At 38.8% G+C, this 12,684-nt stretch overlaps 1 protein-coding gene across 1 annotated transcript in view; it reads left to right on the top strand.

Moving 5' to 3' along the window:
* The window catches only part of LOC133555082 (cadherin-4-like), a 669,978-nt gene that overhangs the window by 454,281 nt on the left and 203,013 nt on the right, over positions 1–12,684 (top strand). The window contains exon 5 of the mRNA XM_061904548.1: positions 3,299–3,528. Coding sequence (XP_061760532.1) covers positions 3,299–3,528 — 230 coding nt within the window. The remainder of the gene's footprint in view (positions 1–3,298; positions 3,529–12,684) is intronic.

Below are 12,684 nucleotides of genomic sequence, written 5' to 3'. Positions count from 1 at the left end.
GATTAGGAGTGACAGATTGTTTGGCAAACGTATAGCATGTTCTATATGTTATAGTTATTTGAATGACTCTTACCATAATATGTTATGTTAACATACCAGGCACCTTCTCAGTTGGTTATTTATGCGTCATATAACGTACACCTATTCAGCCTGTTGTTTACTATTCTTTATTTATTTTAAATTGCCTTTCAAATTTCTATTCTTGGTGTTGGATTTTATCCAATAAATTTCCCCCGAAATTGCGATTTATACTCCAGTGCGACGTATAAATGTTTTTTTCCTTCTTTATTATGCATTTTCGGCCGGTGCCACGTATATTCCGGAGCGATTTATAATCCGAAAAATACTGTCAAATGTTTTTTGAAGGTCTTCATCGTAATTGTCCAGCAAGATTGCTTGCTGCCCAAGTTAGAATGTTCGCATCACAGAGCAACAGTGACAGCGTCGAGTGATAGTGAGCTAAAAAAGTTTAGTCAACAAGTAGTGAAGTAAAAGCAGCATGGTCAGTACAGGGAATGCCAATAGCCCAATCTAATTATATTGCCATTGAGTCACTGCAAGAGTTCCCCCATTAGTGAGTTTGGATGATAGGAAAGGGCAAAGCTTTCATGTATAATACCAAATACTTTACAGAGCCACATAGGTTTATTAACTCATCCCTTTACCATTGGTAGATTAAGGGTCTGGCCGGCTGCTTTTACATTGAGAGGATAAAACGTTGCTCCACAGCGTAGTAAAGGCGACTATCCTTTGGCGCAGGGGTCACCAACCTTTTTGAAACCAAGAGCTACTTCTTGGGTACTGATTAATGCGAAAGGCTACCAGTTTGATACACACTTAAATAAATTGCCAGAAATAGCCAATTTGCCCAATTTACCTTTAATAAATAAATCTATATAGATAAAAAAATGGGTATTTCTGTCTGTCATTCCGTCGTACATTTTTTTTCCTTATACGGAAGGTTTTTTGTAAAGAATGAATGATGAAAAAAAACACTTAATCCGGCGGTTTAAAAGAGGAGGAAACACGAAATTATTAAAATTAAATTTTGAAACATAGTTTATCTTCATTTTCGACTCTTTAGAATTAAAAATTCAACCGAAAAAATTGAAGAGAAAAACTAGCTAATTCAAATCTTTTTGAAAAAATTAAAAAAATAATTCATGGAACATCATTAGTAAGATTTATTTTAGAATTTTTATGACATGTTATAAATCCAATCTGCACTTTGTTAGAATATATAACAAATTGGACCAAGCTATATGTCTAACAAAGACAAATAATTATTTCTTCTAGATTTTGCAGAACAAAAATTTTAAAAGAAATTCAAAAGACTTTGAAATAAGATTTAAAATTCATTAAGGACGGCGTTGCGCCTAGAACTAACCTCGTCACGTCCGTTGTGTCTTGAGCAAGACACTTCACCCTTGCACCTGATGGGTGCTGGTTGGCGCCTTGCATGGCAGCTCCCTCCATCAGTGTGTGAATGTGTGTGTGAATGGGTAAATGTGAAAGTAGTGTCAAAGCGCTTTGAGTACCTTGAAGGTAGAAAAGCGCTATACAAGTTCAACCCATTTATTCTACAGATTTTCTAGATTTGCCAGAATAATTTTGGGGAATTTTAATCATAAGTTTGAAGAAATATTTCACAAATATTCTTCGTCGAAAAAACAGAAGCTAAAATGAAGAATTAAATTAAAATGTATTTATTATTCTTTACATTGAACAAAAATACTTGAACATTGATTTAAATTGTCAGGAAAGAAGAGGAAGGAATTTAAAAGGTAAAAAGGTACATGTGTTTAAAAATCCTAAAATAATTTTTAAGGTTGTATTTTTTCTCTAAAATTGTCTTTCTGAAAGTTATAAGAAGCAAAGTAAAAAAATAAATGCATTTATTTAAACAAGTGAAGACCAAGTCTTTAAAATATTTTCTTGGATTTTCAAATTCTATTTGAGTTTTGTCTCTCTTAGAAGTAAAAATGTCGAGCAAAGCGAGACCAGCTTGCTAGTAAATAAATACAATTTAAAAAATAGAGGGAGCTCACTGGTAAGTGCTGCTATTTGAGCTATTTTTAGAACAGGCCAGCGGGCTACTCATCTGGTCCTAACGGGCTAGCACCGCGTTGGTGACCCCTGCTTTGGCGTAACCCTTCTCAATATGAACGTCGCTTTCAAGAGCAATTATGAATTCCAATACAAAGGAAATGGCTTAGAAAATACGACCCTAAAAATTTTACAAGCCAGGACACAGCCAATACATGTGAAGAAACATAACTTCAGTCAGTCATTAAAGACTAAAAAAACAATACAACCATAATCATGCACACACTTGTATTTATAATGCAATTTATTTTGATCATACAAGCTCTTTTACATTAATTACTATGTGGCCAGGGATCAGATCAATATTTTCTCCACAGCTCTCCTGACAAGCATGACACGTATTGTAATGCCAAGTCATATGTATATTTATATATCTTATTTTCTTCTATCCGTCTTAAAAGGCAATAGTTCAAGCCTGGAAACATTAGGACAATACATATGCAGACAATTTTGTGTATTGTATGCAAACAGTAGATTTGCAAACAAAAATAATGTATTTGAAATAAAAACTGGGTCATCATTGTCACCGACGTCCCACTGGGTGTGAGTTTTCCTTGCCCTTATGTGGGCCTACCGAGGATGTCGTAGTGGTTTGTGTTGTGGTTTGTGCAGCCCTTTGAGACATTAGTGATTTAGGGCTATATAAGTAAACATTGATTGATTGAAAAAAATTGTATCCATCCATACTTTTCTACAGCTTGTCCCTCACAGGGTCGCAGGGTTTACTGGGCCTAATTGACCTTAATTTTCATCAAAATGCTTGTTTTGTTTGCATTAAAATATTTTTTATAATAAAACTCTACTTCTTTTTATACGGTTTTAGTTGCAATTTCTTTTTTAGTTACAAATATATATATATTTTTTTGCAGCTCAACCTACTCTAAACAATATTTTAGAAGCCTATTTTTGGCCAGCCTTGAACAATGGTGTGATTACTGATTTCTCTTGCCCTCATTAAATTAGTGCCCTGCAGTATAAAACCGAAATACCACATTTTTTTGCATGTTTTATTTCCTTCTTTTAGTGATTATCGTTTTAATGGGTTTCACCTCAAAATAACTAATGAAGAAAAATAATCAAACATGGTATTGTGATTTTTTTAAGTGTGTGTGCATGTATGTGTTATTAATCATCACTTAAATGAGCTGCTTACAGAAAAAAATAAGTCAAGTGTTCCTGTTCTCTTCTACAGTAAAGTTTGATGACTGCGTGGGGAACAAAGCAGTGGTTTTCGAGAGCAGCGATCCCAACTTCGGTGTGCGGACCGATGGTTCCATATTTGCCCGAGGAGCAGGAGGAGCATCCTTGAATGAGCCGGTCCAGTTTAAACTGACAGCAAGTGGTCCTTACTCTCAAGTCTGGAAGACTGTGATCCAGCTGGCACTGATAGACCCCCCTTCCCATCAACAAAATGAGAATGAGGTAAGCGACCATACTTGAGCATGAATACACTTCCTTCAATGTGTAATTGTCAACCAGCAGATACTTCCTTATATTACAGTTCCGCCAGCGATGACGATAACAGGCAAAAATCAGGTCAAAACTCCTTGGGGTTTGAGAAAAATGGGAGTGATTGAGAAAAAAAGTAATAAAATCACATTGCCACAAGGGGAGAGTGTGATTGCCCCCAGCCATAAACTGTTACCGTAAATCATTCTGTGCTTTGGGTACCCCACAGGCGCTTGACATGTCCACTTCTTCTCAAAAGCTGTCAGAGGTCATGCCAAGACTGGCGCCCAAGTGCTCCAAAAGCCCCCGATAGCAGCAAATGGGCAGTTTAACTAATACAAGACCTGTATTTTCACCATTTGTCAGTCAGTCTCTGTCCATGCACTAAATTAGTCCGATTTCCCGAATAGTTTGTCTCTAAAGAAGCATCCTACAACCCATTGATTGATTGATTGAAATGTATATGAGTAGATTGCACAGTTCAGTACATATTCCGTACAATTGACCACTAAATGGTAACACCCCAATACATTTTTCAACTTGTTTAAGTCGGGGTCCACGTTAATCAATTCCATTCAACCCATCCTTAATCCGATCATGTTCAGTTTCTGAAAAATCGGACTAACACACCTGGATTATGCGATTGGAAACCTAATCACTTTAGTTGGAGTGTGCCTCCGGAGGGGACCCTTCATATTGCGCATGCGGCAGTCTCAAACTGCGGGATATAAACCGGAGGCAGATATCATTCAATAAAAAACACATCAAAATATGTAATTAAGAGGAGATCGTTTATTTGCTTCACATATTAAAAGAACGGATCCTTTTGAAGTGCATCAATGGAAGAAAAAAAGGACGAGAGATTAATTTACCCCTTGTGTAATGCTCATGTTGTTGTTACTCAGCCAGCGTTTGTGGGTCTGATGGACCCGTTGCATTTTGTAGCTTTTAATGCCCCACAATCAAACGCTTTTATGTTAAAATATTGAACGGATGTTTATTGGGATAAGGTAAACATCTGTAACAACAATATGAACTTTGCAAGGAAAATGTTCTCTGCCAGTTTCTGCATCCCAACATGGATTCTTCTTTTGTGTTTCTGCACCTGCGGTTCCCACACAAGTTTGCAACATTGTTTGTCAACACTATCTGCTCTCATTTTCTCGCACATTTGACCCTCTGATGTTCTGTGTACCTACACTCTGCCCTCCTCCTTTCTAGGCCTGCTGTGTGTGTGTGTGTGTGTGTGTGTGTGTGTGTGTGTGTGTGTGTGTGTGTGTGTGTGTGTGTGTGTGTGTGTGTGTGTGTGTGTGTGTGTGTGTGTGTGGTACACAGAACATCAAATTCCACACTTATATTAACCTCGGGGTCCATCTTATGTGTAATAGAAATGTGTCGGGGGGTTGTATGGTGTGTGGTCATTAAATGTATTTTGATTTATGTTCTTTGCAGAAAATGAGCCAAAGTCAGTGAGTCTCAGTTTGAAAGATTAATTAATTGTATCATTTTTGTTTAATAAAAGATGAAAACAGGTCCCACAAACCTTGAACAACACACAAGGAAATTAACTTAATTCAGATTCCCAGAGGAAATACGAACAACATGGAAGTGGATGAAGCATGTATATATACATATATATATATATATATATATATATATATATATATATATATATATATATATATATATATATATATATATATATATATATCCATCCATCCATTTTCTACCGCTGGAACAGGAACAGCCTTTTCCTTTGGATTCAAAACGCCTTCCATCAATCCACAGAGCCTCCTGAATGAACCCCTGAGACATTCTAAAGTTTTGTTTGCATTATTCACCATCCGTAAATCCCTTAGAAAAAACTCTCTCCCGCTGGCCTTGGACCTGCATCCACTCCGAGACCTTCTTGGTATTAGCGTCATGTTCGTAGCGTGATAATTGATCATTTATTGATGCTGTCTGCTATTTAACATCAACATAACCACAAGATGTGATATTTGTAATATGAGCCAATATTACATAATGTACAAAAGACATCGCCAACCACTGTGGTTTCAACAAATTCAACCAATCTCCTTCTTAAGTTCATTAAGTCACTGTGTAACATTTAAATAAGACTGCTCAGTCCGTGTGATTCTCATTACACAGAAAAAGTGCAAATGATTTACTGGGCTGTGCATTTTTATAAAATCCCCATAGTTACATTAAAAATGTTTTTAAAATGTAAACACAAGTTACTTGTCACCATTACTTTTTTTCAATGTCCTATTCCAATGACCTTTTGCTTTTTTTGCAATATTTGCTAAAGTATTTCTTCCATTGTAGCATATCAGAAGGCATAAAAGTGCATATTTTCATGTATTTTCCCTGAGCGTATGGTCTAGCTAGAAGACAGTTTAAAAAAAGCATTGGACTCTGAAATATTTCAAACTTTCAAGAACATTTTTTTTTTTAATTAAAGTTAAAGTACCACTGACAGTCACACACACTGGGTGTGGTGAAATTACTCTCTGCGCTTGACCCATCCCCATGTTCACCTCCTGGGAGGTAAGGGGAGCAGTGAGCAGCAGCGGTGGCCACGCTCTGGAATCTTTTTGGGGATTTAACCCCCAATTCCAAACATTGATGCTGAGTGACAAGCAGGGAGATAACGGGTCCCATTTTTATAGTGTTTTGTATGACTTTTGTTTGATTTCACGACCAGAGATGTCCGATAATATCGGGCTGCCAATATTATCGGCCGATAAATTCTTTAAAGTGTAATATCGGATATTATCGGTATCGGTTTCAAAAAGTAAAGTTTATGACTTTTTAAAACACCGCTGTACAGAGTGGTACACGGCCTTAGGGAGATGTACAGAGCACCAATGAACCTTTAAGGCGCTGCCTTTGCCTGCCGGCCCAATCCCATAATACCTACGGCTTTTAACACACACAAGTGAATGCGAGGCATTCTTGGTCAAGTGCCATACAGGTCACACTGAGGGTGGCTGTATAAACAACTTTAACACTGTTACAGATATGTGCCACACTGTGAACCCACACCACAAAAGAATGACAAATACATTTCGGGAGAACATCCGCACAGTAACACAACATAAACACAACAGAACAAATACCCAGAAACCCTTGCAACACTATCTCTTCCGGGACGCAACAATATACACCCCCGCTACAACCCCATCCCCCCACCACTTCAATCGCGCCAATCCCAACCCCGCCCACCTCAACCTCCTCATGGTCTCTCAGGGAGAGCACGTCTCAAATTCCAAGCTGCTGTTTTGAAGCATGTTAAAAAAAATGAAGCACTTTGTGACTTCAATAATAAAAATGGCAGTGCCATGTTAGCATTTTTTTCCATAACTTGAGTTGATTTATTTTGGAAAACCTTGTTACATTGTTTATGTTACGTTGGGGACGCATCTTGGATGCGCGAGGAATTTCACCTCTCGATGCTAAGGACTGGAGCAGGCAGGAATGGAGGTAGGAGCAAGTTTTAATTATAAAATACAACAAAAGAACACTTGTACAACGCGGGCAAAACAAAGGCGTGCCTTAGCACGGAAAGCTAAATGCTAATACGAGCAACAGGCAGAGTTCAGAGTCCCAGGTACAGAAGCGCGAGCCGAGCGCGCGGAGGGTGAGCTAAGAATTAGCAGGCTGAAATGCAAAAGGGAATAAACAACGCAACTGTTGCATAGAGCAAACGAACCAACCAGGCAGAACTAAGGTAATAGATGGGCTTGAATACAAAGAACATAATTACAAACAGGTGTGTGACCGGAGTGCGTGCGGGAGGCGTAATTAGGTAGCCATGGTGATGAATGTAAACAAGGAAGTGCGCTAGCAAAGGGATCGGCGGAGTCCCAAAACATGATCAAAACATAATAGGAAAATACAAAAAGGGACTAAACATACTAGAAATGTGTGATCCGGAAGCCGGATCACAACAGTTTAATGCATCCAGCGGGGCATCACAACAAAATTAGGCAAAATAATGTATTAATTCCACGACTGTATATATCGGTATCGGTTGATATCAGAATCGGTAATTAGGGGTTGGACAATATCGGAATATGGGATATCGGCAAAAAAGCCATTATCGGACATCTCTACTGACGACCTACCTATCTCAGGGCGGACACTCTAACCACAAGGTCACTGAGCAGGTTGAATGAAATTATGAAAAAAATATGAAACACAACTAACCGTTACTCATTGTTACACACTTATTTTACAGCTTTTTGTCTGTTTTATATGAACACATACAACCTCAATGTTATTTGCCATCCCTCTGCCGGATCCACAGAAAACCTCCAAACAGCAACAACAAACAGGAGATGATTATGCTTCTATTTAGTGGCTGCAGTGAGGTATTTATTCACTGTACATCCTTTCAGATCTGGGCTTTAAACTTGACCTTGCTACCCTTAATGTTTGCTCAGTGTTAAGATGTGATCTGCACTTTGTTTTTACTGCAGTGAGCATAGAAAAACCCGTATCACACAGATAGGATGTTGCGAAAGGTAATAGAATGGCATAAACACCCACTTTTCTCATCTCCGACTGTAGTTTTGATGAATCCAAAGACTATGTATGCTTCATGGTACTTATCATTTTATTCCGGTTATCATCACATGTTTTCTTGCGGCTGACAACTCCGTTCTTCTTTGTCATTCCTGTCACAAACTTCTATATCTTTCCACCTCCTTTAGCTAAGTATGTGTATTCTTGCGTACTTACTACAGTGCCAGGGTACAACAGGAAGTCTGTTTTTTTGATTGAGCACTGCTGCCTCCTCGCTGCAGGAATGTTTATAGTTCTAGCATGAATACTAGAGTGTTGACAAAAGTAATACAAATCCTCACTGCTACTCGCGACACCTTTGACACCTCACCACGAGCCCACAGGTGGTCCCTACCCACTATTTGAGAAACACAGCTTTAACCCTTAGGGAGACTTTGGACCTTTGTGGGTCTTGTTATTAAATTTGAAGATTACATTATGCAACAAAAAAAGTAAATTTTTTTGAAGGTTAGCTGAATGAAATATGCCCAAAGTGTCAGGCTTGGACTAAGGAGTGGACTCAGACGCAGAGATGAGATTCTTAGTAAAGCTTTTATTTGGACTACTCTTAAAGGGGAACATTATCACCAAACCTATGCAAGCGTCAATATATACCTTGATGTTGCAGAAAAAAGACCATGTATTTTTTTAACCGATTTCCGAACCCTAAATGGGTCCATCCATCCATTTTCTACCGCTTATTCCCTTTTGGGGTCGCGGGGGGTGCTGGCGCCTATCTCAGCTACAATCGGGCGGAAGGCGGGGTACACCCTGGACGAGTCGCCACCTCATCACAGGGCCAACACAGATAGACAGACAACATTCACACACTAGGGCCAATTTAGTGTTGCCAATCAACCTATCCCCAGGTGCATGTCTTTGGAGGTGGGAGGAAGCCGGAGTACCCGGAGGGAACCCACGCATTCACGGGGAGAACATGCAAACTCCACACAGAAAGTTCCCGAGCCTGGATTTGAACCCAGGACTGCAGGAACTTCGTATTGTGAGGCAGACGCACTAACCCCTCTTCCACCGTGAAGCCATGGGTGAATTTTGGCAAATCAAACGCCTTTCTGTTTATCGGTCTTTTAGCGATGACGTCAGAACGTGACATCACCGAGGTAATACAGCCGCCATTTTCATTTTCACATTACAAACACCGGGTCTCAGCTCTGTTATTTTCCGTTTTTTTAGACTATATTTTGGAACCTTAGAGACATGCCTCGTCAGTGTGTTGTCGGAGGGTGTAACAACACTATTAGGGAGGGATTCAAGTTGCACCACTGGCAAGAAACCTGCCGCCAGTCCCCCATTGAATGTACCAAAGTGTCTTCACATTTGACCGGCGATGCTAAGACAGACATGGCACAGAGATCTATGGATAACCTGCAGATGCATTTGCAACGATAAAGTCAACGGAATCACAAAAGTGAGTTTTGTTGATGTTGTTGACTTATGTGCTAATCAGACATATTTGGTCACGGCATGACTGCCAGCCAATCGATGCTAACATGCTACGCTAATCGATGCTAACATGCTATTTACGCTAGCTGCATGTACATTTGAAACTAGATACCCACATTTAATGCGAAACAAACACTTACCAATCGACGGATTTAAGTTGCTCCAGTGTCACAAGATGCGAAAGCCCTGATCGTTTGGTCTGCACATTTTACCGGCGATGCTAATAAGCCAGCCACTCTATGGGCCCCTTCATTAGGTACACCAATGCTATGGCCTGATAGCGTCAATAGCTATTCGCTCAATAGCTTCAATTTTTTCTTCAATTTCGTTTTCGCTATCTGCCTCCATACTCCGACCATCTGTTTCAATACATGCGTAATCTGTTTAATCGCTTATGCCGCTGAAATCCGAGTCTGAACCCGAGCTGATGTCGCTATATCTTGCTGTGGTAACCGCCATGTTGTTTGTATTGACAGCCGTGTATGACATCACAGGGAAATGGACAGTCACATCGCAAATAGCGAAAATCAAGAACTTTAAAGTTTTTTCTAGGGATATTCCGGGAGGTGTAAAATTTTGAAAAAACTTCGAAAAATAAAGCAAGCCACTGGGAACTGATTTTTATTGTTTTTAACCCTTTTGAAATTGTGATAATGTTCCCTTTTAAACCTCCAGAGCCAAAGTTATACAAAATCTATAAGTCAAAAACAGTCAGCGAAAAAAAGTTCCATAAAGGGGAACAACTGAAAATCACTCCTAAAAAGGAGGAAAATACCAACATAAAGACAAACTATAATTAGTAGGAGTGTGGGAAAAATTCGATTCGAATACGAATCGCGATTCTCAAATTGTGCGATTAGGAATTGATTGTCATTTTTAAAAAGGTATATTTATATATTTATATATATATATATTTTTTTCAATCAATCTAACAAACCAATACACAGCAATACCATAACAATGCAATCCAATTCCAAAACCAAACCTGACCCAGCAACACTCAGAACTGCAATAAACAGAGCAATTGAGAGGAGACAAAAACACTACACAAAACAAACCAAAAGTAGTGGAACAAAAATTAATATTATCAACTAAAGTATCAATATTAGTTATAATTTCAGCATAGCAGTGACTTTTACAAAAATCTACAACTCTGCTTGCATGTCAGCAGACTGGGATAGATCCTGTTGAAATCTTATGTATTGAATGAATACAGAATCTTTTTGAATCGGAAAAATATCGTTTTTGAATCGAGAATTGCGTTGAATAGAAGAAATCAATCGCGGCCCCAAGAATCGATATTGAATCAAATCATGGGACACCCAAAGATTCGCAGCCCTAATAATTAGTGTCGTATCTGCTCTGAAAACTTAACATAAAATGCTCCAACAGGAGGAAGAAAACAATGACTATAAAAATTTCTATTCTGATCTTAGTCTAATAAAGGTAAACAAAAAATCACTCAAAAATGTTGAGGAAGCAAAGATTATTAGGAAAAAATCATAACTCACCACTTCGGTTGAACAAAGGCTAGATAAGAAAAATCGCTCTGAGGAGGAGAAAAAGTTAAATTCTCGATCCAAGAGAGTAGATGTGGGAGGAGGCAAGGCATGGACATGAACATAAACATGGAGGCTAGACAGACACAAAAGCTCGAGACGATCTGGCATAGAACAAGGGGAGGCATGGGCTTATATGGAACATGAGGGTAATGGGAAATGATCTAGGGTCAGGGATGACATCAGACTGGTGACACAAGAGGAAGGGCTCGTGATCTGAAACAATTTTGCTTTTCAACATAAAACGTGCAAATCACAAGACAGAAAAAACCAAGACAAGACATCCCTCACCGCGGTGTGACACAAACGAGTTGTTCAGAATCAAAATTTGCATTGTCCATTTTTTTGCTAAGTTATTTTCAGCACGAGCTCCTGTGTGAGAATACACTGGAGCAACTTGGGATCCTTGAGTCCCCATTAACTCCCTTTTATTATGGCTATTTTGCAGTATACTCTAAACCTGTTATTTTATCATGCTTTTTTTCCACGAAAAGCATATGAATCCAAATATTTAACTTTGAAATATGTGTAAATTCCATTAGAAGTGTAATTTGACCTCACAACCACTGCATACCTACAGAGTAGAGTACTATATATTCATATTAGACGCATAGTTGCCTTGAATCTGCCAACAACTTATAATAAAACATGTTGGTGTGTCGGTAGGGACTTAAGAGTTGTGTGGATATGTTTTCAAAAATATTGTGCATGCAGGCACAAATAATGCATAGTTTGTGTTTTTGCCACGAGAGAAAAGGGGTTTTATTCGACAAATAGGGCATAAAACCTTAAAGGGGAACATTATCACAATTTCAGAAGGGTTAAAACCAATAAAAATCAGTTCCCAGTGGCTTTTTTTTTTTTTTTAATTGTTTTTAAAATTTTACCCGTCCCGGAATATCCCTAAAAAAGCTTTAAAGTGCTTGATTTTCGCTATTTGCTTAAGCCACTGTCCATTTCCCTGTGATGTCACATAGCGATTCCAATACAAACAATGGCGAATAGCACAGCAAGATATAGCGACATTAGCTCGGATTCAGACTCGGATTTCAGCGGCTTAAGCGATTCAACAGATTACGCATGTATTGAATAGCGAAAACGAAATTGAAGAAGAAACTGAAGCTATTGAGCGAATAGCTATTGATGCTATTCGGCCATCTTTGCGTTAGCATCGCCGATAAAATGTGCAGACCAACCGATCAGGACTTTCGCATTGACACTGGATCAACTTAAATCCGTCGATTGGTAAGTGTTTGTTTCGCATTAAATGTGGGTGGAAGGAAACGCTGGCTGTAAATATAGTTTCAAATGTAACAACAACAACACTCACCTTTGTGATTTCGTTGACTTTATCGTTGGGAATGCATCTGCTTTGAGTGTCGCAGGATATCCAGATATGTTTGCCATCTCTGACGTAGCATCGCCGATAAAAACCAAACGGGGGACTTTTGCATCTCTTGACACTGGAGCAACTTAAATCCGTCGATTGCTAACTGTTTGTTTGGCATTAAATGTGGATGGAGGGAAATGCTAGACG

Source organism: Nerophis ophidion, linkage group LG06 (genome assembly GCF_033978795.1).
Source record: "Nerophis ophidion isolate RoL-2023_Sa linkage group LG06, RoL_Noph_v1.0, whole genome shotgun sequence".
In the NCBI taxonomy this organism is placed as follows: domain Eukaryota; kingdom Metazoa; phylum Chordata; class Actinopteri; order Syngnathiformes; family Syngnathidae; genus Nerophis; species Nerophis ophidion.
This window is presented reverse-complemented; position numbering and strand designations above follow the sequence as displayed.